This window comes from Phascolarctos cinereus, unplaced genomic scaffold (assembly GCF_003287225.1).
Source record: "Phascolarctos cinereus isolate Bilbo 61053 unplaced genomic scaffold, phaCin_HiC Scaffold_9;HRSCAF=440, whole genome shotgun sequence".
Lineage (NCBI taxonomy): Eukaryota > Metazoa > Chordata > Mammalia > Diprotodontia > Phascolarctidae > Phascolarctos > Phascolarctos cinereus.
In genome coordinates, this window is record NW_027556402.1 from 65,511,239 (window position 1) to 65,539,200 (window position 27,962).

At 38.0% G+C, this 27,962-nt stretch overlaps 1 protein-coding gene across 1 annotated transcript in view; it reads left to right on the plus strand.

Annotated features, from left to right (window-relative positions):
- Nucleotides 1-1,895: 1,895 nt before the first annotated feature.
- CFAP97 (cilia and flagella associated protein 97) overlaps nucleotides 1,896-27,962 on the plus strand; it is a 32,025-nt gene continuing 5,958 nt past the window's right edge. The window contains exons 1-3 of the mRNA XM_021007678.2: nucleotides 1,896-2,089; nucleotides 11,176-12,260; nucleotides 22,956-23,224. Coding sequence (XP_020863337.1) covers nucleotides 11,192-12,260; nucleotides 22,956-23,224 — 1,338 coding nt within the window. The 5' untranslated portion in view covers nucleotides 1,896-2,089; nucleotides 11,176-11,191. The remainder of the gene's footprint in view (nucleotides 2,090-11,175; nucleotides 12,261-22,955; nucleotides 23,225-27,962) is intronic.

A 27,962-nucleotide genomic window follows, 5' to 3' on the forward strand; every position in this document is an offset into this window, starting at 1 on the left:
TTTAAACATTAATTATAGTGCCGGGTACTGTGCTACCTAGTCAGGGTTACAAAGAAAAGGTGGAAAAAATAAACATATACACACACAAAACCGCAGTCCCTTGCCCTCAAGGACCTCATATCATAATGAGGGAGATAAGATATAAGCAGCTAGGCATATAAAAGGTATATAGAGTAGGGTTATAAAAACATTTGGAAAAATTTAAAAAAAACCACGGGGCAGCTAGGTGGCATAGTGGATAGAGCACCAGCCCTGGATTCAGGAGGACCTGAGTTCAAACCTAGCCTCAGACACATAACACTCACTAGCTGTGTGACTCTGGGCAAGTCACTTAACTCCAACGGCCTCACCAAAAATAAAAAATAATAATAACCACACAGCCTCTGGCCTCAGCGACCTTACATAGTAATGGAGGAGATAAGGGGCAAACATTTAGGTAAATAAAAGATAAATACACAGTAGATGAAGGCGAGGATTATAAGGAACTGAAGGGAAGAAAAAACACATACATAGCCACTGTATTCAATGAGCTTATAATGGGGGAACGTTTGTTTGTCCTTCATTTTTCAGAGAACCAATGATATCGCAAGAGTTTAGACTCGTGTGTGGGTGTGTGTGTGTATGTGTGTGAGTGAATTGGATTTAAGTGAGGCAGCTTGCACAAAGTCCTCGCTGCCTCACAAAGTCCTTGGCCTCTCTCTTCTAGAGACATCAAAGCCCAGCCGCAAGACACAAGTCAGGCGTGACTAGGGATGGCCAGCTGAATGAAGTGGCTGACCTAAGTGTGTTTTTGATGACTGACCAAACTCTAAGTGCTGCTTAGCACTTCCTCAGCTCCTTCATGCCGTTGGACCAAATTGTTCTCATGCACCCATTGTGATGGGGGAGGTCTTCATATACTTGGGGTAGACACCCCCCCCCAATTTAGTGTGAGGCTATTTGGTTACTCTCAACCTGGTTTAGCCCATCTGCCAACACGTGTGGCCGATGCACATGCTAGAGCTTCTTGGAGACACCATAGAAAATATAAAATCCATTGTAAAAATACAAACTATATCACATCTAGTTAAATATTAAATATAAAAGATATATACAGAGCAGACTAAGCCATCTGAAAGGGAAAGACATTAGCAGAGGGGGAAGGAAGAAAGAGGGGAAAGCATCACTGAGAAAACCTAAGCGATGTTTAAAAAGAAAAAACAAAAAAAGGTGGAAATGAAACAAAAGACGGAGCAGGCGGACAGATCGTGTGTCAGCAGCCAGAGGCTGGTCCTTTTTGGAGCTGAAAGCAAACAGGCCGTCAGAGAACGGACCCGTGTGTTCTGACCCCTTTCGCAGTCGGAGGCAGGGACCAGGTCAAGGTCGCTGGGTCACGGGAGGCTGCGAGAGCCCGGCGTTCCGCCTCTCCCACCGCAGCTGCAGCGCTCGCGCGCCCTTGAACCTGACTATCGCTCTTGACCTTGACCCCGCAACGTCTGGCGCGGGCCCCTTTGCTCCCCAGCGGTGGCAAGGACCCTGATTAGCACTTGTCCCCAGCTCTGTGACGCCCCCTGTGAGACACACGCAGGAGCAGCCCACGGGGTGGGGCTAAGGGAGTCGGGGCGGGGAAATGCAGTCCGGAACACGCACAGCCACGCTGGGGCCCCGAGAGCTCGGCCTGCAGCGCGCCGCAGCGTGCACGCTCCGTCCAGCTCTGCTTTCTACCCCCTCCCCGATCGAGCTCCACTTCTTCCTCTCGCCCCGGCCGGAAACTGGATCGCGCAGGCGCAATTGCCACAGCTCCCTCCCTCCCGCCCCCACCGCTCTCCTCGCCGTTCCCGCCCCCCTGTCCCGGGGCGGAGCAGCCGCTGCGGGTGCGCATGCGCACGGGCTCGAGGCGCGCGACGCTGGGGAGGGCTAAGGCGCCGAGGGGGCGGGGCGGAGGGCGGCTGTCCGCGAGCTCGGAGACGCCCCCGGTGCGACGCGAGCAGAAGGTGGCGACGGTGGCGGCGCCGGCGGCTACGGGCTCTTCGGCGGCGGCTCCTCCGTGGGTACCTTGCTCGCCGGGCGCTCCGGCCGGCCTCGCTCAGCCGTCCCTCGGGCTTCGGCGGTGAGTACCGCGCCCCTCGGCCTGGGCGAGGGAGGCTGTGGGCACGGGCCTGGGCCGCGGGTGGGAGGCCGAAGGATGGAGGAGATGGGGACTGGGAGATGCTGCTGCCTGTAGCCGGGGTCAGGGAGTGAGGGACCCGAGGGGAAGCCGCGGTCTGTCCTGGGGGAGAAGGGCCCTCCCTTCCCTGCTCCTCCCTCCCCTTGCTGAGGGCTCCCTGCACCCCCTCCCCATCCCCCCTCGGGCGGGGGCGGCTTTCTGGGCTCCTAACGGGGTCCCAGCATTCGAAATTTGGGGAAGACATTCAGGGTGAAGCCAGAGAAGTAATGAGGTTCTTGCTTGGGCCTCCTTCCCCCCCCCCGTTCCCCATTACATCATTTGAAGCTCTTAAAAATGGTAATTGACTTAGGGTGGCCCAGCTGGAACACGTTGTACAAAACGTCCCCCCCTCCCCTGGCAAATTCAGAATCCAGAAGGATGAAAGCGCTGGTGGTTGGGTGGGGGAGGACTTGGCATTTGAAAAAGAAGGGAAGTGCTGCTTAGCACTTCCTCAGCTCCTTCATCCCGTTGGACCAAATTGTTCTCATGCGCCCATTGTGATGGGGGAGGTCTTCATATACTTGGGGTAGACACCCCCCCCAATTTAGTGTGAGGCTATTTGGTTACTCTCAACCTGGTTTAGCCCATCTGCCAACACGTGTGGCCGATGCACATGCTAGAGCTTCTTGGAGACACCATAGAAAATATAAAATCCATTGTAAAAATATAAACTATATCACATCTAGTTAAATATTAAATATAAAAGATATATACAGAGCAGACTAAAGCCATCTGAAAGGAAAAGATTTGTGTTGTTTATTTAATAGGCACTGTCTATATGCCAAGCGCGGCTGCTAAGGACATTACAGATAAATCTTATTTCATCCCACACAGCAATCCTGCGAAGTAGGTGGTATTCTTATCTTCATTTTTACAGTTGAGGAAGCTGAGGCAGGTGGAGGTTAAGTGACTTGTGGACAGAAGCCTCACAGATATTTAAGTGTCTGAGGCCGGATTTGTACTCGGGTCTTTTTGATTCCAGGTTCAGAGCTCTACCCTCTTCGCCTAGTTGTGCCCCTCTGCCCCCCAAAAAAGTGACAGGCTGTTTAATTAATATGGCTTTTTGCTGCCTGGTGATGTAAAGGGTTTTTCTTTTTTCCTTTTTTTTTTTCCAAATACACACAGGTGGGTATCTGGGTGGGACAAAGGAAGCTTGGTCTATATTTGGGAGAAATCTGTTTTCACCTTTTCACAATATGCAACATACACAGCACTTTTGGAGGAAGTAACCCAATTTTAACTCCTTCCCATGGCAATTGATGACATATGAGCTAAATATCATCCTTCCTTTTTGGGTCTCCATGTCTAATATAAATACTAAATTGAGTCTCACTACCTTTTTTATAGTAAATTCTCTCAAAATATCAGTCTGTAGATTGAATCACATGGTGGCAAATCATAACAGTTGTTTCTACAACTATGAACATATACATATTTAGGATGAGGGAAAATGGGAATTTTAGGAAATGTGACTACTTAACTTACTAGATAAAAGTCAGATCCTAGTTCCAGCTCATCAAACCTTAGTGTAGTGTTGGAAGGAATTTTAAAGGTCATTTAGTCCAGCACCCATTTTAGGAATCCTTTCTGTACCATCATTGACAATCACTGCCTCACTCATTCTTGGCAACATATGTGGTGTAATGGAAAAGTGCTGGACTTAAAAGTCAGAGAACCTGGGTTCTTATGCCCACCTATGTACTTTGTGGCATTTGGCAAGTTACGTAGCAGTTTTGGGTCTCACCATTCCTCATTTATAAAATGAGATGTGTGGATTAAATTACATTTTAGAACCCTGTTGTTAGCTCTAAATCCTATGACACTATCAGACAATCAATCCATTCTAATTTTTAAATGATTGCTGTTCCTTATATTGAACTGAAATCTTTTTCTCTATAACTTCTGTCTATAATCCACAGGTGATAACTGTACCTTGTTGGAACAACACAAATCTTTTCCTTTTGTATGTTTGCCCTTCAGATATTTGAAGTCAGCTGCCATATTCTAGCCTAAGCTTCTTTTTACCCGACTATATGTCTGTTTCTTTCTGTTTTGAGTTTGTCCTTAAAAAGTGCTAGTAGCTGTAATGTTTTGTCTGTATGCATTGGAACTGTTACCTTCCCTTGTTATAGTAACAATATGTGACATAAGGTTTTACATCCATTAAATTGTTTGATCCTCATACAGTGTTGTCAGGTAGGTCTTGTAAATATCCCCATTTTGGATACCATTTTGAATACAATGTGGAGTTGGGTTTTTTGTTGTTTTTTTTTTTTGAGTGGCAGATGTCTTATTGTTGAGCTTATTCCACATGAACTGTTGTTGTTAAGCCATATTTATCCTACAGCCAGAATTAATCAATTAAAAATTTAACCTAAATATAATAGCTGACATCCATTATTTCATCCACTTTTATTCAGTTAGTTACACTTGAGGCAGGGACCACTCTTTTTCATCTTTGTATCTAATAACTTGCAAGTTTCTTACACAGAGTACATCCTTAATAGATGTTGAATTTTAAAATGTCAATGCTGGTCCCAGTTGATAAATGGTCAAAGGATATGAACAGGCAGTTTTCAGATGAAGAAATTAAAGCTATCTATAGTCATATGGAAAAATGCTCTAAATCACTATTGATTAGAGAAATACAAATTAAAACAGCTCTGAGTTATCACATCACACCTATCAGCATGGCTAACATGACAAAACAGGAAAATGATAAAAATTGGAGAGGATGTGGGAAAACTGGAACACTAATGCATTGTTGGTGGCATTGTGAACTTATCCAACCATTCTGGAGAGCAGTTCAGAACTATACGCAGAGGGCCATAAAACTGTGCATACCTTTTGATCGAGCAATACCACTACTAGGTCTGTATCCCAAAGAGATCATAAAAAGGGGAAGGGACCCACATGTACAAAAATATTTATAGCAGCTCTTTTTGTGGTGGCCAAGAATTGGAAATTAGGGGGATGCCCTTCAATTGGGGAAAGCAAGTTGTGGTATATGAATGTTATGGAATACTATTGTTCCATAAAAAATGATGATGAACAGCTGGATTTCAGAAAAACCTGGAAAGACTTACTTGAACTGATGCTGAGTGAAATTAGCAGAACCAGAAAAACATTGTACACAGTAACAGCAACATTGTGTTGTTGACCAGCTTTGATAGACTTAGCTCTTCTCAGCAATGCAATGATCTAAGTCGGTTCCAAAAGACTCATGATGGAAAATGCTATCTACATGCAGAGAAAGAACTATGGAGTCTGAATGTAGATCAAAGCATACTATTTTCTCTCTCTCTCTTTTTTCCTTTCTCGTGGTTTTTCCCTTCTGTTCTGATTCTTCTTTCACAACATGACTAATGTGGAAATATGTTTAATATGAATGTACATGTATAACCTGTGTCAGATTGCAGGCTGTCTTGGGGAGGGGGGCAGTGGAGGGAGGGGGAAAATTTAGAACTCAAAATGTTATAAAAATCAATGTTGAAAACAAAAAAAACTTAATTAAAAAAAGAGAAAGAAATACCAATGCTGCCCCCAGAGAAAAAAATTCGCTTCTTTTACAGAAGTGAGGGGCTATGGGCGTGGGCATTACATATACTGTCAGTCTCCTGATTTGTACATTGGTTATTATTGTTTGATTTTTTCCCCCTTTTTTCATGTTAAGTGGTTTGTTGAATGGGGAGAAGCCTATATTTGTAAATGAAGGTGATGTTGAAATGAAATACCAGTCATTTTTAAAAATACTGATATTTTCATACAACTTAAATACCTTTCCTAACTTTGCATCCACAAATTTGCTCTTGAATTCTGTCACTAGACTTGCCCAAGCTTGCATAACACTTAAGACCTAAGATGGAGTTGCATGAGGTAATCTCTAAGGCCCCTTCCAACTATAAAATTCTGATTGTGTCAAGTATTATCAAATATTTTAAAAGTGCTGTTTTTATACAATTATTAATGAGATTGCTTGCAGCATCAAAGTTAATGTTGCCATGGTATTCACTGTATTACAACAGCATTACTTTCAGAATTTTGAAATTGAAAGAAAACCTTTTTTTTTTTAACAGTAACCTCTTTTTATCCTTTTCAACAAAAAAATAGAGCTGACAACTAGTTATTTTATAAGAGCTGATATTAAACCATAAGATCCTCTGCTCATTCAGAATTTGGAGAGGAAGCATGATTTAGTGGAAAGAGCACTAGTTTTGAAGTTATAGGACCTGGGTTTAAATCACAGCTCTTCTACTTGTTTCTTGTGTATGATCTTAATTGAGTTATTTATTTAACCTCTTTCAGCCTGAATGCCTTCATCTTTAAAATGAGGCCGTTATTTGGGCTACCTTAAAGATTTCTTTAACTTTTCGTGTCATGGACCGACCTCTTTGGCAATCTGGTGAGGCCTCTGTGGAGCCCTTCTCGGAATAATGTTTTTAAGTACATAAAATATATAGGATTACACAGGAATACAGTTATGGTGAAATAAAGTTTTAAGAATATATCTTTTTAAAAACAGTTCATGGACCCCAAATTAAACTTTCCCTCCTATATAAACTCTGAAGTCCCACCCTAAATCTATGTATTAGTTGATCTGTGTAGTGACTAATCTGGATTTAAGTTTCTGAAGTATGAAACTTTATCACATTAGAAAAATTAAGTTTTTTAGAACCAAATAGTAAATAGCTCTCTTATATAACCAATATTATGACATTCGGATGTCATGAGATTATTTAAAAAAACTATTTTAATTTTAAAATATTAATTTATTAGTCATTTTTAGGAAGATTTGGGGAGAAGGTAGAGAGGAGGGTATCACGAAACTAAATAATTTCCAGATGCTTTGAGGTCACTGTCTAAATTGGAGTCTCCAGCTTTTTGCAGGGAGAAAGCTATTCAATGTAGTGAAAGATGGTAGTGTGCTAAGTTAAATTCTGTATTGGAGGGAAGAGGGTAGATACTTCAGTGAACAAATTCTGTCAGCATGCCCCTGAGGTGGACATATTAAGCTTTCTGGCTTTGTCCTCCATTGCTTTTCTCAACAGAAATACTAGATTTACCAGTATAGCCTCATTTCCACCCAATTCAGGTTGCTATGGTCAAAGGCTATGCTTTGTGGAATCAGCTAATACTGAATTAATTGGGGACCTATGACATAAATGGTTAGTGCACTTGCATAGCCCTTTTGCAGTAATGGTTGGTCAACTTAGTTTAGGATGTCAGTGAGACAAATTTAAGATGGGAAGACAAATTTAAGATTGGTCCAGTAAGCCACAGTTCGATTGTATTATGATTCCTAGCAAAAGGACAGCTTTTTTTTCTGTGTAAAGTCTACTTTTCCTACCTTTACTCTATGATGTCCTGGAAATTCTCATTATAAAGTGAATAAGAATTTCCCATAAGAACAGTATTTATGACTAGACTCATCCCTGAATCATAAACATAAATATTATATAAAAGCAAAGATACAACTGTAAACCCTTAGAAAGTAATAAACTTATTTTCCTGGTGCTGTAAAATGTGGATGATTAAAGTTATACTTTTAATGATTATGTAGAAATTCTGTAGGTATGGTATAAATAGCATGTATAAAAATACTAATGTATCATAGATTGTCTTTACAACCAATATACTAGCTATAAAAAAAATAAAAGATCCATTACTTCATCACTTTGGGCACTTTATAAACCTTTCCACATGTTAGTAGATGATCTTCATCAGTTGCTTTGACCACAGAAAATCAGTTGAACCAAGCTTAGGGTTAATGAGCCTCTCTAAACTTTGATAGACTGTCTTAGGAGTCAGACACATGTTCTGTGGGCAATGAGATGAGTACAATCTTTCGTCTTGGTGATGGTCCAGCCAATCACTTGCTATAGGATATGCCAAAGCTTGTGCTTTGCCATCATAGCCTTAGAGAATCTTGATGAGGCATGGTAGCAGGACTTCAGTGGAAGAAGTAGAATTTTTTTTTTTGACTAGGCAATGGGGTTAAGTGACTTGCCCAAGGTCACATAGCTAGTTAAGTGTCAAGTGTCTGAGGTCGGATTTAAACTCAGGTCCTCTTGACTCCAAGGCCAGAGCTCTATCCACTGCACCACCTAGCTGCCCCTCAAGTTTCTTTATAAGGCTATCCAGAGAAATTTGATCTGGTATCCTTTTTCTTCATAAATCTACCTGTAGCAAATAAAGGCCTTCTAAATTATTTCATTAGTTCATTCATTATCATTGTTTTAAAAAAAGGAAAAACCATTGTATCATACAAATTAATTTGAGAGGCAAATGGCTACTATTAAGAAAATTTTGTGCAGTTTTTAACAATATAAATTTTTCACTAGTGGTTTGCCTGAAAATTGCCTATTTTCTGTTCTTCTTCTTGCTTTATTATTAATTTTAAAGTTCATTCTTCTTTATAATTTCATTACTGTCATCCTCTTCATCTTCCTTATTCTCTTTAGTATTCGCAAGATATTTTACTTATTTTTAATTAAAAAAAAATCAAATCTGTAAAAGGAACTTCCTCTTCCAATGCAGATTGACACTTGCTCTTCGATTTAAAGCCTTGTGGGTTGTCTGCAGCACTGAGAAGTTAATGGTTAGAGATTAGAGGTTAGACTTGCCCCAGGGTCGTGTGTGTGTGTGTGTGTGTGTGTGTGTGTGTGTGTGTGTGTGACAGAAGTGGACTTGAAGCCAGGTCTGCTTAATTCTCAAGCCAGCTTTACCACACATCACGCTTATTACTCTTTATTCTCAGCATATTAGTTTCATCATCCTAAGTTCAGTCAATAAAATTTGAAGTAGTTTTGCATTTTAAAAAATTCTTCAGTTATAATTGCCTAATTTCTGTCATCCCGTAACTGCCCACAGGAGCAAAACAGACTTAAGCTTGGCTCTTATTTATTTTCCCTGTAGAAACTAGGCTTATCCTTTTTTGCACCATTTTCTTACCATGTTTGAAAATAGCATGGTAACTTTTCATATCTTTTGGTATAGTGTACAGGTCACTGCTGCTGGAATCAGAGAACCTGGATTTCAGTGCTGGCTTTGCCACTTAATACATATATGACCTCGGGCCAATTACTTACCCTGCCTCAGCTTCACATGTCTCATCTATAAAAAAAGAATCTAGATTAAATGGCGTCTGAAGTCCCTTCCAGCTTTAGATCTGTGATTTTTTTTATTCTTACTTTTTAATTTCCACAGAATGCTGAACATGCCTTTTCACAGTTCACTTTAAAAATGAAGGTACACATGGAAAAGTGCAAAAACCACAGCGGTGTTCCTGAGCTATGTGTAGTACACCAGTAACTTCTGAGCTGAGTGAGGAATAAGTAGCAGTAGTCGTAGATCCTTTTTTCCCTAGCTTTACTGTTTTAATAATGTAAATTGCTTGGGAGATAAACCACCTTACCTTTTTGAGAAATACAGTCTTTACTTACGGTATATGAAGTTATGATAGCTTGGAGAGCAGGAATCTTTTTGTTGTTAAAAACATCTGCTCCTTGCATTCATTCATAACCCGGTCACTCCTGTCTCCCAAAGAAATTTGTGCCTAACGTAATGGCTTTGGGGAGTGAAAAGGGGTGCAGTCCTTTGTCTTGGTACCTGATAATGACAGACACTGGGGTAGGTGATAGGGTTAGAAAGACAAGAATAAAAATCTTTATCCTCTAGCCAGAGATTCCCAAGCTTATTTGGCCTACTGCCCCCTTTAAAAAAAATTTCTCAACACCCCCCCTGGGGTTAGGTTAGGTTAACCCTGTTTTTATTCAATATGCCCCCATTTGTACCCAAGGCTACTATGGCCCTTCCTACCCCATCATTCCAGTGGCCCCCCAGGGAGCAGTATCACCTACTTTGGGAACCTATGCCTGGGCCCTAATATTCTGTTGAGGGAAAGCACTATGTACACAAATGACTAAATACGTGTGAAACAAATAGAAAATAATTTAGGAAAGAAGAGAATTGATAACAACTTGGGAATCAGGAAAACCCTCTGGCAGGAGGTGGTACTTGAACTGAGCTAAAGAAGGGGGGGCGGGAAGAGGAAGAGAACAAACATTTATGTAACTTGTTTTATATATGGATGCAGATATAGATATCAATATACATAATACATATGGTTATATAACCAGACACTGTGCTAAGCATCTTTACAAATTTTATTGCATTTGATCTTCACAAATAACCCTGGGAGGTAGGTACTGTTATTATCCCCTTTTTATAGTCAAGAAAACTGAAGCAGGCAGAGATTAAGTGATTGCCCAAGACCCCACAGCTAATAAGTGTCTGAGACTGGATTTGCTTTCAGGTCTTCCTGACTCCCTTCCTAGCAGTCTGTATGCTCTGGTGCCCCATAGCTGCCAAGCATCATGAGTTGAAAGAGCATTTCTGGCACTGCCTGTGCTCAGATCCAGAGGATGGAAATGGAGCATCCTGAATGGAGAACAGCCAGTAGGCTAGGATGGCCGGAGAAGTAATAATCCCTGATTAAGTCTGGAAAGCTAAATTGAAGCCAGACTGTGAAATTCATTGACAGTCAGATTCCCCCATGCCAAAAAGGTGCTTGTAATTGGCTGTGCTTTCTGTTGCAATACCTTGTCTTTCTTGCCTGAAAGTCTTAATGTCTTTCTGGGTTTACTCGTAGGAAGTCTCTTGGATACTGTCAGCAATGTGTCCTGTGTTGTAATTTGTCATGTTAAACGATCACAGATCATAGATTTAGAGTCCATACTTCATATTTATACATATTAATTGTTTGAAGACTAGTAGACCTTGTTGTCACAAACTATTTTAAAAGAATTACCAGCTTTTATACGCATATGTTAAACATCAGATTGGGAAGAATAGAAAATTACCTAGGAGAACCTACCTATTTAAGCATAGCATTTATAATATAGAAATTTACCTGTAGATATAGTGGCATTATGGAGCTACTGTATTTGAAAATTACTTTGTTCTGATAGTAACACTTTCTGCTTTCTCAGGAATATTTTTGCTATTATGGACCAGTATGGAGATATGTCAGAGGGTGAAGTAGACCATTCTTTCTTTGATAGTGATTTTGATGGAGAAGAAAAGAAATGTGGAAACAGTATTTCACCAGTTGACAAACAATATGACAAACATGGAAAAAGAGAAGCAGATGTAGAAAATTTAGATTTTAAATTGGGTGTGCTTACAAAGGAAGATCATCTTATTGAGAAGAGAAATGAAAGGAAAGAGAAAACATCATCAGAACATCACTCCTTAGAAAACTGTACTGGAAAATCTTCATCCTCAGCAAGTTCGGGATCAAAGAATATATATAATACTTCAGCAACTGGAAAAATACATTTAACCATTCCAACTAGAATCCCAAAAATAGTAAGAGAAGGAGAAGATGATTACTATACAGATGAAGAAGAGAGCAGTGATGATGGGAAAAGACGTCATATCAGACCCAAGTCAGCTAAACCATCTAATAGTTTTAAAAAGTGTACAAATAAAAAATATAACAAAATCAGTTCTTCTTCTTCCTCCTCTTCTTCCTCTTCCTCTTCTTCCTCCACCTCTTCATCTTCCTCATCTTCTACAAGTACAGATACAGATTGTTCAGCTACAGAATCTGATATCTGTCTCTCTGATTCACCTCAGTCATCTTCAAAGAAAAGTGCATCTGGTTTAGCTCTGCTGTCACCAAAACAAAAATGCCAATCAGAAAAGTCAACAGAAGCACCATCCATAAATTCTAAACCAAAACTTGGCGAATTCACAGAGGAATCTGAAGATACTGTGACTGATGTGACTCCTTTATCGACTCCAGACATCAGCCCAATTCAGTCATTTGAACTGGCTGCATCAAATGATCAGAAAACAAAAGTAAAAAGGCAAGAAAATGTGAGACAAGAAACGTTTGGAAATTTCGAAGACTCAAAGTATAATTCAAAATGTCTGAAATCAGCCAAAGTAGGGAAAGAAAAAAATGGACCCAATCTCGCCTCTAAATCGCTTTCAGTAGAATCCAACTTGGACAACAGATGTAAACAAAAAGTCTTACATGATACACTGGACCTGAATCAGCTTTTGAAAGGTAATTGTTCTTTAAAAAAAAAGATTTAGAGAGTAGTAACATTTAATTTCACGTTTTAAATTGGAATTTAAATGTTTGCACTTAAGTCTTTTGTGATACACTTGTATTAAATTTTAAAATTTTTATGCTTTAGAGTTAAAGTTTCTATGACACTTTTTTTTTTCCATTTCAACTTTATCATGGGAAAAATGGATTTTGGAAGATGGTGGCTTCAAAGCTGTCAGGTTTCCACATATTTATGGTTCTGTTTTGGGCTCCATGCACTACAAATGAGCAGATGTGGTTCTTTGCTGCCTGTTATGTGTTTGTAATTAAAATGGTCAGTCATGATATAGGCAAACAAAATATAGACTCCTACAAGTTTAGAACTGGATGAGACCTCAAACATAATCAGTTTCCAATTCTTCATTTCACAGTTGGCGGAAGCAAAGACTGAGGTCTGTGGAATTTGCCCAGAGTCACATAGCTAGTGAGGAGCAGACTGAGGATCTAGACTTTTAGTTTGATTACTGTCCTTTCCACTATATCGTCTTGTTGTTTGTCCTTTATTCTGGAAGACTACCATTTACTGTATCTTACTACCACAAAAAAAATGGCAACTACTATTTTGGGGCAATATCAGAGTACACATAGCTAAAGGGAAAACTATTTAACATGAATTAAAAGTACAAGTAAAACATTTAAGTTGATTTAAATCATATGTATATTTTAAGTTAAAGGCCCAACAGTTTTCTTTAAAGGTTTCTATATGACAAATAAACTTTTGATTTTGGGGAAATTTTTTTCAATTAAAATGTCTTCTTTGGAGTAGTCTTATTTACTACAAAAGGTAGTTTTAAAAAAGCAAAAAGATGATGAGACTTTGAGACAAAGCCCCAAAATCGAGAGTTTTTAAAGCCGGTTTAGGAAGGAAAGGATACAGATAATTCAGTCTGCCTTCTTAATTCAAATAAGGGGCCTTGGAAGTTGAAGAAGTTGTCTTTCGGGATCAAAACTATTCAACAGATAGTACATGATACACAGGCTTAGTAAGAGCAAAAAAAAAAAAGATTTGCTTACCAGCTTCTTTTATAAGGCTTTGTGAGTGTAAAACATATGTTTTATTTTACTTGAAAGAAAAGAACTAATTTGATCATATTATTTAAGTGTGTATGCAGACTACATGGAAATTTCTTTGCCTCTTAAATATACATGTAAATCAGCCCTCAATCAAGGTTGTCTCTTTGGTCAGGGTATAATTGTTAAAAAAAATGTTAATTTTTAAAAAATGGCAATCTCATATCACTCAATATATATTTTCATAATAGATTAGAAAAATCTAATTTGCCATTTAAAACTTAAGTAATAAAATTTTAAAACCTGTTAGTATTTGATTGGTTTTGAGTACTTCAGCTACTGGATTATTTAAGCACTAAATAAAGCTTTCATTTATGAAAAATGGAGATAAATTCGTAGCATGAGTGTGAAAGAAGTCAGTGAAAATGCAGTAATATATCTAACCAGAAGGTCCAGTTCAGATATTTGTTGCAGAGAATGGTATAAACTCTAGTATCTGCCTTCTCATATATTATAATAATATAAGTAGCATTTATACAGGACTTATAAGTGCCCCTGTGCCTTGCTTCCTCTCTGAATTACAGTTAAGATTAGTAAGTGCTCAAAAAGCCAGATCACAGAGAGATACTCGAAAAATTTCCTGGTCCTAGAAACTAGACACTAGACAAGGACTAGAAATTGACAGGGGAAGCTGTATAATAATTGGACTGTAAAAGACATTTGATTTTGTGTAATGTATATCATTTAATATATTTATTAATATCTTTTTTAGAACTGGAAGGGACCTTGGAGAGCTTATAGTTCTATGCACTTATTTTACAAATGAAGAAATAATCCTAAAGAAGGGAACTACATTGCTTAAGGTCACACAGGCACCAAATTGTTTTGAATAGAATTCTGATCTGTCACTTCTCCCCTCCCTTCATCTGGCTTGTGCTACATGTTATCATTGTATACCTGTATTTGTCTTTCTTTTTACATAGATCTCATTTTAAAGGTCTATTTATCAGTTAAGTTCATTAGTAACAGAGCCAGGAATAGAGCCCACATTCTTTGACTACTAGTCTATTTTTCCTGGAGACATGTAGGAGTTTATCTCTTCCATTCCTCAACTCTCTAAGTTTAATATTAGAAGAAGGGGGGTAAAAAGGGACAGCAAACATTTTAGGACTGGAGACCCATATTATAATTCTAACTACTACATTTCATCAGAAATAAGCCTTTCAGAGGTTCCTATTTTGTTACTTCTGTTCTGCCACCTCTAGAGCAGGTTGAACCCTTGTTAGGTTATTTTTAGCCATTTTGTGTCTTCCTCTCATATGCTGATAACTCTCAAATATATATCATCAGATCAATCTTCAAATGCTCCCTCTGTTACCTCTTTATGAATTGTACCACCTATCTCCTGGTCATCTGCACCTGAAATTTTGGAATGACCGTTGATTTATTCTTTTCTTTCCCCAAATTTAGACAGGTGCAACTTTAATTCTTCCTTTAATATGTCTTTACTTCATTCTCTTCTTTTTCTATTGCAGTGACTAATCCATTCCTCTGCTTAATGAACTTTATATGACTGACTCAGCCTTATTAATCTTTCTAAATCTATAGATTCTTTTGTATAGGCTATCTTGCCGTGAGTAAGAGTGGGTCTTGAACGTGGCTGACATTTCTATTGCACATTTCTTACAAAGGTCTCAAATGTAATCAAAGGTTAAGAACATTTGGATTTTTAAAAATTGATTTCTAACTACCACAAACTCAGTAGTAGGTGGTTACTAGCAAGACTTTGTTTTAGAACATTGTTTAGAATTATTTCTTTGTTTCCAGTTCTTCATTACCACTTTGTTATTTTGGCTTAGGTATATATAGGATCTTTAAGCTTTGGACCTCCTTAGGATATATTCCTAGTAGTGGGATAAGTGTCAATTTAGTCACTGAAAGATTATCTGTAGATATTGAAAGTGTATATTTGACAACTTTGTTTTTAGACTTTTATTAAAAACACCTAAGACATATTGCCATGCATAAAACACCGTGTGTACTATATTATTCACTGATTACAAGACCTGGTGTTAGAATTTGAAGAGTGTGTTTTCAAAACATTGGCATTTTGGAGCAATGAGTAGAAGTGGATTAAGTTTTGATCTTTGTTTAAGATTTGCCTCTGATACAGATTGATTCTGTAAGCCTGTCCAGGCATTTTACTTCTCAATGCCCCTAGGCATATCTCTAAGACTATCCCATTTTAGAAATTTTGGGCTGCATGGGAGGAATTTCTGCATCAGGAGATCCCTAGCTGATGAACTTACAAGTCTAGATTTTTAAAAATAAGCAGTTGACTTAAAGAATGTTAAGAAATACCCTCTCCAAATTATAAAAATGTCCTTATTCCATATGTTGGAATTATTTGATTTTCCAAATAAAAGAGGTATTAGATAATAAGGCATAGGATCTTGTGTTAGGCAGACAAATTGGAAAGGAAAGAAATAGCAATGAAAAGATATAACAGCATAAATCAGAGTGGATGTTGCTTTTTTATATCTGGGAATCTAGCCTTAACTAGAGTTAAAAATTAGCTGTATTAACTTGGCTAGAAAATATTGAATATTCAGGGTTAGGATGGGTTGTGTCAGAAAAATAGTTGATGATATATTATAATTTCATGGTATTTCTTTACACTCTTCTCAGATGATAATAATTTTAAATACCCAGATCTGTCCTTTTCTTGTAATCTCATTTAAATTTGGAAAAGGAATAAGCAATTATTCCTACAAACATGGGTCAGGGGTGAGAGGAGAGGGGAGAGGGGCACAGAAATCATTCCCTGTTTCTGAGAAATAGCTGTGAGAAGGGTTACTTTACTAATTCACTCCTTTAATGACACTTTACCTGTCTGCTTTGTTGCTTCTTCTTCCTAGCCTTGTAATGTGGTGGTCCCCAAATTTCAGTCCTTGACCCTCTCCTTCTATGTAGTCTTCCTTGGTGATCTTACTCACTTTCATAGCTTTGGCAATCATCTTTAAGCAGATGACTTCCAATGCAGGTGTTTTGCTCAGTCCTGAGCTCCAGTTCCTATTTCTAATTACTTAAACAACACCACCACATGGTTGTACCCATTGGTACCTCAAACTCAGCATTTTCCATGACCAAACTTTATTGCCTTTCCTTCTAAACCTGTGCTCACCTAGTCTTCTACATTCTAAACCTTAAAGTTTTCTTTGACTTTTCCTTTCTCCTTCAACTCTCAAAACTAATCATTTACCAAGGCCTGCCACTTCTACCTCTGCAATATCTCCACCATCTAAACCTTCCTCTCCATTCCATTTCTATTTGTAGTACAAGTTCCTCATCACCCAGTTGGACTATTGCATTGGGCTTCCAGTGGTTTTTATGCCTCCAATCTCTTCCTCCACTATAAGTTCACTACTACCAGACACCATCCCGATGTATAGATATGGTCATGCCTCCTTTTTGCTCAAAACCTTTCATTGTCTCCCCTTTGCTTACTGAGTAAAGTTAAAGGTCTTCAGCTTGACTTTCTGACACCCCTTTCCAGCCTTAACTTATATTCTTCTTCTTCTACCTACCTTACCTCTGTCCACATAGGGAATCATACCCTTACCTGCAGGTACTCTGCCCAAAGAAATATAAATTTTGATTGCTGAAACCTCTCAAGATATCTTGAGGTTTGCGGGCGAGATTTCTTTTTTAAGGACCATGCCTGGAATCCAAATCATTCTGGCTCTCGTTGATGGGCCAGCAATAGGTCCCAGCCTCCAGGTTTGGGCTCTGATGGTTCAGAGTGAGTGTAAATAGTAATTGTTTCTGTTTTGGCCAGAAATCCGGAGGGTCTTCCTCTCCCAGATTGATTTTTTTTTTTAAACTAGGTAGAAGAAGCCATTATTTGCCGAAGAAGCCATTATTTGCCTCCTTTCTTACCTAGCCTTAATCACTGAATGGGCATAGGCTCAGACACACTCCCACTGCATTCGGGGGCCCTCTCTAGTCATCCTGATCTATATCTTGCCATTGGACTCTTGGAGCTCTGGAGGAGAGAGGGAGGCTGGTGACTTTGCACAGCCCTGTCTCTCTTAAATCCAATTCACTTGCAAGTCATGACATCACCTTCCCGACATGATAGTCCTCTTCAAGAAGGAAGGACAAACAACAATACCTTACCTCTAGCCAAACTGAAATTTGCCTGTTTCTGTGCCATTCTCTATTCTTAGAGTGTACTCTCTCTGGCTATGAAATTCCTGCCCATCTTTTTCCATTTCTTTTTTAAAATTCTGAATTTAAATACCAAATAAAATGAACATTTCCACATAGGTAGTAGGATGGAAGAAGAGGATTCTACACAAAACTGCATATCTATTATACAGAGTTGATTTTGTATATATTTGTATGTTGGTTATATAGAGTTTGTTTTAGTATGTGACGAATTCAGTATGTAACATTCAAAACTGTGCTGCTTATCTTCTGGCTTTCCTTATGTTGTCTAATGTGCATTTTAAGATGTTTCAGTATCTTTTCTTTCCTTACCCTCCCCGCTTCCTCTTACCTTAACATTGGAAAAAAAAAGAGAAATAGAACCTTTGTAACAACTATGCATTGTATTATTGTTGGTATATCATTTCCTGGTTCTGCTCACTTTACTTGGTGTTATTTTTTACAGATTTTTCCGTTTTCTGTAAAACCATTCATTTAGTCATTTCTTGTGGCATAATAATATTCCATTACATTAATCTACCATACTTTGTTTAGCCATTATCCAGTTTGATGGGTATCTCTTTAGTTTCCAGGTTTTTACTAGTATAAAAATAACTGCCGATGGGTCCTTTTCCTTTTTGATTGCTTTGGAGTTTAGGTGTAGTAGAGGTATCACTGGGTCAAAAGCATGCCCAGTTGATTGACTTGGAGCATAGTTACAAATTGGTTTACAGAATGGCTGGACTAATTCACAGCTCCACTAACAGTGCAGTGATGTGCCTGTGTTCCTGCAGCCCCTCCAACATTTATTATGTTCCTTTAATCATTTATTTATTTATTTTGTTAAATTGATGAGTATGAGGTGAAACCTCGGGGTTGCTGTAATGTTCATTTCCCTAATTATTAGAGATTTGGAGCATTTTTTTTTCATGCAGATCCTCTGACTGCTCACATCATTTAAAACCCAGTTCATATCTTGTTTTTCATGATGCTTTCCTTGATTTCCCTCCTCCCCATTGGTGATAATGTTTTCTTCCTCAGATCTTACAATGTGAGACTTACATGTTACTTTGTTTGCATTCCTCTTATTTGTGTATCATATCTCCTAGTTAGATTATGAAGGTAGATACCTTGTTTTTCCCAAAATCTTGTATCTCTTTCACTGTCAGGGCAGTACTTTCCATGTAGATGCTTAATGCGTAGTTGAATGTTCTGAATTAGTTCAAGCTTACTTTAATTTCAGTTGAAGTAAGTAGGTTATTTTTTTTTAAGCTTCAAAGATATGCAGTTCAGGCCACAGCCTTTCCTCTCTTCCTTCCTCTGCTAAGTACTGCCAAATAATACATGATCTTCATGAGTTTAGGCAGAAAAAGTCATCACCCTCAGTCCAACATGGTGATGAGCCTCCAAAGCTTAGTCTAATACTCTAATCCATTATTGGCACAGACTTTAAATCTTTCCATCCTGGTGTAGCATTTGCCATCTAGTCTGTATGTATGTAATAAGGATCAAATGAAATATTGTGTATCAGTGCTTTGAAAAAATATATAAAGGGTGGTACAAGTGTATTAATTAACTGGTATGAAAAGTCAAGTCAGAAAGCATTTATTAAGCATTTACTGTGATTTGTGTTAGGCACTGGGAATAAAAATACAAGCAGAAATTGAGACAGTCTCTTCCTTCAAAGAGTTTTCATTCTAATGGGAGGTAGACAGCACATGGAAAGAAGGTGAAGGGGGAGGGAGTGGAAAGGAAGATGCCCTGAGAGTCTGGAGAGGAAACCAGAGAGGAATGAAGAAGACAGTTCTGGGAAGAATCAGCCTATCAGAGGAAGGGGCCATATGGGCAGAGTGTACTTCCAGTATAAGAATTCCAAGGGTGGAGTGAACTTTGAGGGTAAGAAACCTGCTGTGGTATGGTAGAGTCCAGAGACAAGTCCTGAAGACAGTATAAAACTCCCTTAGAAATGTGGGAGGCAGCTGTTGTGGATTGGAAAGGTCACCATATTTAGACGTGAGCTAGGTTCACATTCCAGCACTGCCAGCTGTGGTGACCTTGGATGCACCATAAAGACTCTGAACCTCCCGTTCCTTATTTGTGAAATGGTGAAAAGTATTTGAAATACTTCTTTAATGACACTAGATTATTGTGAAGGTCAAATATTTTGTAAAGTGCATTGTAAATCTCAAAATGCACACTTACATAAATGTCTTCAGAACTCCTCTTTTCTGTACACTCTCATTTGACAGTCTCATTCATTACCCCAAGTTCAATTTTAAGCTTTATGTGAACGAGCTCTCACAAATCTTCTCTAGCTTTCACCTTCTCTGTGCTTTAGATGAGCCTCCAGTGCCTATAGGGTCTTTCTCCCTACCTGTTCCATTTGGCATTTCGAGTTCAGTACATCCAAAAGCAAGCTTATTATTTTTCTCCTAAACCTGCTTCTTCTGATGTCACTATTTTCTCCATGATACCACTGCTGACCCAATCTCCAATATTTGAAATCTTGGTATTATCTTTGAGCCTTTCTTTTCCTTCATCTCTAATAACAAATCTAACTTTCAAAATCTGACCATTCTTTCCCTGCACTATCTTTATTACCTTCCTCTCTTTTTTCTACTGTACCTCACCACGTTATTTTCCTTTAAATACTGTTTCACTAGCCTCCTAAAACTATAGTCTTCTGTCCCTCCTCTCTTCCTCTCCAGTGAGTTCATCTGGTCACTGCCAGACTAATCTTCACACATAGCTATCTAATCCTATCTTTCTTTCACTCAAAAACTTCATTTATTCATCATTACCTACCAAGTTAAAATGTTAAACTCTTTGGGCTAGCATTCAAGGCTGCTCATGGTCTGGAACTATTCTGCTTTTCCAACTGTGTCTCATATTGATCTCTTCCACCTAGTTGACCTTTTAGACCAGGGGTTATTTTTTTTTAATAACTTTATTTATATATATTTATATATATCAATATATACATTCATATTAAACCTTTTTTCACATTAGTCAAGTTGTAAAGAATTAGAACTGATGGGGGAAACCACAAGAGAGAAGAAAGAAAACAAAAGAAAAAAAGAGATCAAATAATATACTTTGATTTGCATTCAGACTCCATAATTCTTTCTCTGGATATGAATAGCATTTTCTATCATGAGTCTTTTGGAGTTGACTTAGATGCTTGCATTGCTAAGAAGAGCCAAATCTGTGAAAGTTAATTATCGAACCAGGTTGCCGTTACTGTGTACAATGTTCTTCTGGTTCTGCTCACTTCAGTCAGCATCAGTTCATGTAAGTCTTTCCAGGTTTTTCTGAAGTCCACCAGCTTATCATTTCTGATGGGACAATAGTATTCCATTGCATTCATATACACAGCTTGTTCAGCCATTCCCCATTTGATGGGCTTCCCCTCAGTTTCCAATTCTTTGCCACCACGATAGATCAGAGATTCTTAACTTTTTTTGTGTTGTGAATTCCTTTGGCAGTCTGGTAAAACCTAGGAACCTCTTCTTGGAATGTTTTTAAGTATTTGAAGGAGATGTATCAGTCAAAGGTTAGCAAAAATAGAGATGTGATTTTTTTTTTTCTGTCCAAGTTCATGAACTTCCTTAAATCTATCCATGGACTCCTGAGAAATAATCATTACTTGCATTGAACTGTTTTACCTCCATGCATTTGCATACCCGTCTTTAAGCCCTCAATATTCTCCCTCCCCTTCTTGGCCCGTCGGATTCTTACTTGCCCTTTCTAGCCCCAATTAATCGCCACTTTTTTCCAGAGGCCTTCCCTGATCCAGTTCCTCCATCTATTTTGTACCTGTCTTTTTACAGCTACCTTGTATTTTTATATAGTTGTTGCATATGAAAATCATAAGCATTTAGTGCACTGCTGCACAAAATGTCTTGTCGAATTTTTTGTTAGATGTTATTAGTAATATTCTTCATTTTTTGTTTTTGACTAGGCCATGGGGTTAAGTGACTTGCCCAGGGTCACACAGCTAGTAAGTCAAGTGTCTTAGGCCGGATGTGAGCTCAAGTCCTCCTGACTCCAAGGCCAGTGCTGTATCCACTGCACCATCTAGCTGCCCCTTTATTAGTAATATTCTTATTCAGAATTCTGAAAAACTAATGTGTTAGGTATCTTCTAGAATTCAGAACTCATTTTGATAAAGAACTTAAATCTTTAAAATATTCAATATATTGTTTCAGATATCAATTTTTTTTAAGGTAGTTGGGGTTGTGATTTGTCCAGGGTCACACAGCTAGTAAGTGTCAAGTGTTTGGTCTGAGGCCACATTTGAACTCAGGTCCTCCTGACTTCAGGGCCGATACTCTATCCACTGTGCCACCTAGCTGCCCCTTTCAGATATCTATTTTAATGTCTTTTTCACAAGTGCAAATTTTTAATAACTTGTCAAGGAAATTGTAATTGGGAAATGTCATAAGAACTAAGTGTATCAGTAGAGATTTTAGAAATCAAAGACAACAAAGAATTTTCTTACTTGATAGCTTTAACTCATTCTAATTTCTGTTTTTGATCAGTGGTGAAAGATTTGGTTTTTAAAGACAAGTGTGTATTTTGTATACTGCTTATGTTCTGGAAATTTACTTAATGGTAGTACTTGTGTAGTGAAATATTAAGTAAGCTTCATGATACCTTCAAGATAAGCCAGAGGTTTTTTGTGTTTTTTTGCCTTGGTAGTCAAACTAATGTTGCCTGTAGCAGTTCCCTTTGACCTCTCAAAGTAGGTTTTATACCTTGCACTTTAAAGTTCAAGAGCTATTCTATCATATTTTCAAATTTTTCTTATGATCCCTGGATTACTTTTCCTCTTCTATGACTACTATATGGAGAAGTAAGACTTTTTCTAATGCACTAAGTTCTTAAATTAAGTATTTTAATACTTATGCAGAATAAATAGTACCTTAAAGACTGTTAGTGGGAACAAATGGGATTTCTGTGCTTTGGGAGCTGGTATGTGAACACCCAGTACTTTAAATATAGAACCACCTGAAGCAGACAAAACAAAAGACACATTTTTTCATTCCTCCTAAGTGCTTATTTGCCAGCTTTTTCACATAAGTAGAACTTGGGAATATGCTGGTGAAGAGTTTATTTTTGTTTTTGAAGGTCTTTTAAATAATGGTGTATTGAAAACAGATTGTGTGCTCTGGCTTAATAAAGTGTGTTTATTTATTGTGTCTGTCTAGTTAAAATGATTCAGATGTATAATTCAGTTATCAGTAAAGAGTTCATCACAGGAAATAATAGTTAAGGGAAAAAATTAAATACTAAAAAAAACACTTAACAGTATCTTTAAATATCAAGAGCAAAGAATCATACAAAAATATATACAGATTTTTTAAAACTTTAGTGATATAGTTTTACTTTATGATTTTTATCTGAGGATTTTCTGTTCATTTCTTAAAGCCTTCTTGCAGTTAGACAAAAAAGAACAGCAAAAATTTGCTATTGATCGACCTTCTCCAGCACCTAAGAAAAACTACTCTTTTACAAAGGAAGAGATAAGACAGATTGATCGGGAAAATCAAAGGTTGCTAAAAGAACTATCCAAACAGGCTGAAAAACCAAGAGCTAAGAGTACCATTCCTAGGAAACCTGTTGTTCCACCACCGAAGTTGTACCACAGTGCTCTCAACAGACAGAAGGAACAGCAAAGGATTGAGAGAGAGAACTTGGTAAGTCACCCCCCGACCATTGAAGTACTAAAGAAAATGCATGCATATTTTCTATTCAAAAGGTAATTTGATAAAAGAAAGTAAATTGTAGCTTTTTTCTTCTTAGTTATCTGAAAACAGGAATAGACCTTAATAGACAATTTTATCCATTGGACAAACATTATTGGTGAGCTTTGAAAGTTATTGAACTCATAGACAGGGGCCCCTTACAGGTCACTGCAATATTAGAGTGCCCTCTTATTTTATAGGTGAGGTTAACTGAGACACAGAGTACATGGGACTTGCCCCAGGTCATGAAACTAAAGTCCAAGTTTTCTAGCACCTCGTCCAGAGCCTTTTATAACCAAACAAAACAGAGCAATACCTGACTTCTCCAGGCCTGTATCCCAGTTTAAAAAGCCTGTATCCCCTTGGCACACTGGGCCCTCTGAACCACCTGCTAAAGTCATTAGGAACTTCAAACAAGATCATAGTGCCATTTTGCTCCAGAACTTTCATCAGTCTTTGTTGTAGGTGGGCAAACACTAGCAAGAGACTTCGGAGTACTAGGACACAGGACTGGCCTTCCCCTCCACCCTCCAACGTTACCTGCCCTTGATTCCATCATTTGTGCCTGCCCTTTTAAAATTTGGCTTCCTTGTTGAGCTCCCTATGCAGCTATAGAGTCCCAGGCCATGGGATCCTCCCGATCCCTTCTCTGAACTTCAAGGTAGTGTGAGGGTTTATGTCCAGATTATCCCTTCTTAACTGTCTTGAGCCCTAAGATAGCCTGGTTCCCATCATGAATTTGTTAAACCTCTTGATTTAGAGTCAAAAGGCCTGGGTATGAGTCCCTACTCTGCTACTTCTTAATTGTATTTTCTTGAGGGGAAGTCACTGCTTGATAAATTGAGGAGGTATTGGAATAAGTGACTCTTAAGGTACATTCCATCTTTTTTAAAAAACATTAGCATTTTATTTTTCTCCAATTACGTGTAAAAACAAATTTTGACATTCATTTTTAAAATTTTGAGTTCCAAATTCCTTCCCTCCCACCCTCCCCATCCCCTTCATTGAGAAGGCAAGCAATTTGATATAGGTTATACATATGTAGTCATGCAAAACATAATTTCCATATTAGTCATGTTGTAAAAGAAAACATAGACCAAAGTAAAAACCCCAAGAAAAATGAGGAAAGTAAAAAAAGTCCTCCTTCATAGTTGTCTTGGATCGTGTATTGCTGAGAATGGCAAAGTCATCACAGTGGGTCATCTTAAAATATTGCTGTTCCTGTGTGCATGCATTCCAGCTTTTTAAAAAATATCTCCCGACCCATGATTCTATTGTGCTGAAAGCCTCTTCTGTTTCAGGTAAGGTCCAGATGACTAAAATGGTTTGTGTCTTAAAAAAAAAAAAAAGAAAGAAGGAAATCTTTCTGTGGAAGTAAGTTATAATTGATGGTACTCTCTGTACGAAGTAGAAGTATTCAAAATAATTTCATAGGTTATTCTTTTCAAAAACAATGGTTGCAGCAATTAAACGTTTTAAGAACATTTATTGAGCCTGTAGAGCACTGTGCTTAGAGCTGAGGTTGAGACAAAGATGATAAAGGGAGATACCAAGGATGTAATCTGTCCAGATGCTTCCAGGAGTTTATGATCTGTTGAATCACCAAAGACTTTATTGTAGACCTAGAAGCTTTTATTTTCCTCTGATTCTTCATCTTTTTTAATCTTTTTTTTCCCTTAGTAGTATAAGAACATTTTGAGGGCTGTAGGGTTGGTGGAAGCAGAATAGCAAGAAAAGGCAAGTTATACTGAGTATCTCACTGTATGGACAGGAAGGAGCCTTGGGGCTTTAACAGGTACTGGCTGGAGCTCCCTCCTTCCTAGTTTTGCTGCTTTTGAATCATTGCCTTGCTACTGAAACTCAGAATATGCCAATAAAGGCCATGGCTTTGCTAGTATTGAAGCATAGATATTGATTCTTTGAGAACTTCAGAGCCTGCTTTTATGCTTCCCAGTTAGTTATAATCAGTGTATTTCTAGCACACTTTGAACTAAGTGCTACGTGCCTTTGGAACAAGATTTTCAGTAGAGTGGGTTGGTGAAGAAAAAACTTTTATTTATATTTGAAGGTAATAAAGACATATTGCCTAAGTAGAATTGATTTCTTAATCATTTTCAAGAAAGGATAAGTAGTATTTTCCCCTGTCATAGGGCCAGCTAAATGAATGAAGTTTTTTTTTTAAATTAGAGCATTAAACTTAGAGTATTAAAAAAATATTAAGGCATTTATTAAGTACTTACTATGTGCCAGGCACTATGTCAGTAGATATATAAAACCAAGTAAGAGCAAATAGTAATTTTGACCAGTAGAGGGAGCTGTTGTTCTTGTGACATTTCTCTCTTGTGACATTGTAATGTAACTTCTTTAAACACTGAAAGAAAATTTAAAGATTGAAACTAACTTCTTACACACACATCTCCATGCATGTGTGTATAAAATAAAAGAATGATCCTGATTCATAGGAAAAGTTAGCAACGAGATGACTTTGTTTATTCACACTTTATACTTCTAACTAGAAATCAGTTTTTCATAGATAATTGCTAGTATTTTTTCAATTTATCAGTGACCCTGAGCAAGTCACTTTGTCTTTGTCTGTGAATGATGAATGAAGCTTCTAAGAGGGAAGTAGTGAGCCTTGGTCTGGATGGAGTCATAATATCCAGAGTTCAGTGTGAGAAGAGAGAAAAGGAACGAAAGAATAAGTATAAAAATGAAAAGGCCCTTATACTTGTAGTCTGGGTTTTTTTTTCCCCAGAGGAAAGAACTCTCTCTTTTGATTAGTTTCTTCATTTGAACTTAAAGCAATATGTACTACTCAGACTAATTATTTGATTTTTCTACTCTCTGTCCTTCCTTTGGAAGAATAAATGGTGCCTCAGAGCAGCTCTAGTTCTCTGGTCCGTACTGCATCACTTCAGGAACAGTGAAAAACTCAGTTCCTTAAAAGCTGCTCACCAGCTTGCCATTAAGTCAGAAACAGACAAATTCAGAAAGATTAATTGCCTTTCTAGATAGGAGTGTATGTTCCCAGACAAAAAGAAAACAATTAGACCGATTGGTTCAGTAAAACAGGAGCCTGATTTGAGTGACAGGTGAAAGTTTTTGTAGAACATTTAACTTGGAACCAAGCAGAATTTTTTTCCTAGTCAATCACCTGGTATTTATTGAATGCCAGCTCTGGTCTCAGTATTCTGCTAGGTACTGAAGGAGTACAAAAAAACAAGAAGACAGTTGAGGTTCTCAAAGAACTTAGGATTTAGAGATTACTATACAGCTAAGAACTAGAGAATAATGGAAAACGGTAATAGTCAAGTGCTACATGACAGTGATTTCCCATTTTGATGTGTTATGGAAACAAATTCTTAAAAGTTATAATGTATTAAAACCTATGTAAATCTGCTTTAGTGTTTAAATTATAGTCAGCACTTTAGCAAGGGCTATTTTTGGCTCTAGCACGTACTTAGACTTTTGCTGGGCTTGCCATTTCCATCTGACAAACAGACTGACACTTGGGGTAGGCACATGTGATTTGGGAAGCTGAGCCAAAGTGTTTCTTTAGATATGTCCATGTTCTAACAATGACAGTGACAGTTGCCATGCTTCTTGCTTTCAGAAATTGCTTTAAAATTTTATTTAAAATAATAGTTTGCATTTGTGCAGTGTGTTTGTATTTACCAAGCACTTTCCTCATGTTGACCTTGTGAAGTAGGTAGTACAAGAATTTTTCCGATTTTAACAGATAAATTGTAGGCACCTTCATTTTTCTGACTGTCACTGTCTTGTAATTTAAAATAAAGAGGGAAAATTCTGTATCCTATCATTTTGCCCTATTGTAAAAGCAGAGATAGGGAATCCAGAGAGTGATAGTTATAAAGGTACCAAGCTTAGAAATATAGGCTGCCATCTATAATAAGCATCATTAAAAAGCCTGAGTTTACAAGTAAGCAGGTGATATGCAGAGCTGATCTTAGAAAAGCCTCTCAAAGAAAGAAAGAACAAGTATTTTTTGCTTTCAAATCCTTGGAAACCAACCATTTGGTATAGGATAATTTATAATGAGGACATCAGATCAGTTTTAAGTTTCCCCAAAAGACTAAAGATACCTATGAAAGGTACTATAGCAGCTGTAAAAATATACATGTAAGGATACCTGTGACTATTAAAAGATACCCAAAGAAACTTCTGATTTTTAAACCTAGATGAAAGTTTTTTTTCCTTCTGATTGGTTGCAGGAAAAATAAAGCAAACATTTCAAAGACAAGATAGTATGTCATATTAAATGTAGTGTTACATGACTAAGTACTGTATAGTCCTTTTAGAAAGATTTGCACTCTATTTTTTGTCTAGGTATATCACTCATAATTGATTAAGTATAGTATTTGTGGTTATATTATTAAAAAGTTTGATATCACTCTTTAGATCAGAAATTTAATACCCTATTATAATACTGTTTCTATAGGAAAATCAAACATTTCACTACTTCACTAAAGACCTGCTCTCATGCTTGCTTCATCAGAGTGGGGCAGTGACTTGGTTCTCAAAAACTACAGCAGTAGAGCCCAAGCAGTGACTGGCCCGGTCATGCTAAAAAGGCTCTGACCCAAGGACCTTGTGTCAGACAGCAAAGACTAACTTAGCTAAGCTGGGTAGACATATCATTGTAGTTAGCGTCTTGGTCATAGCAAACTCA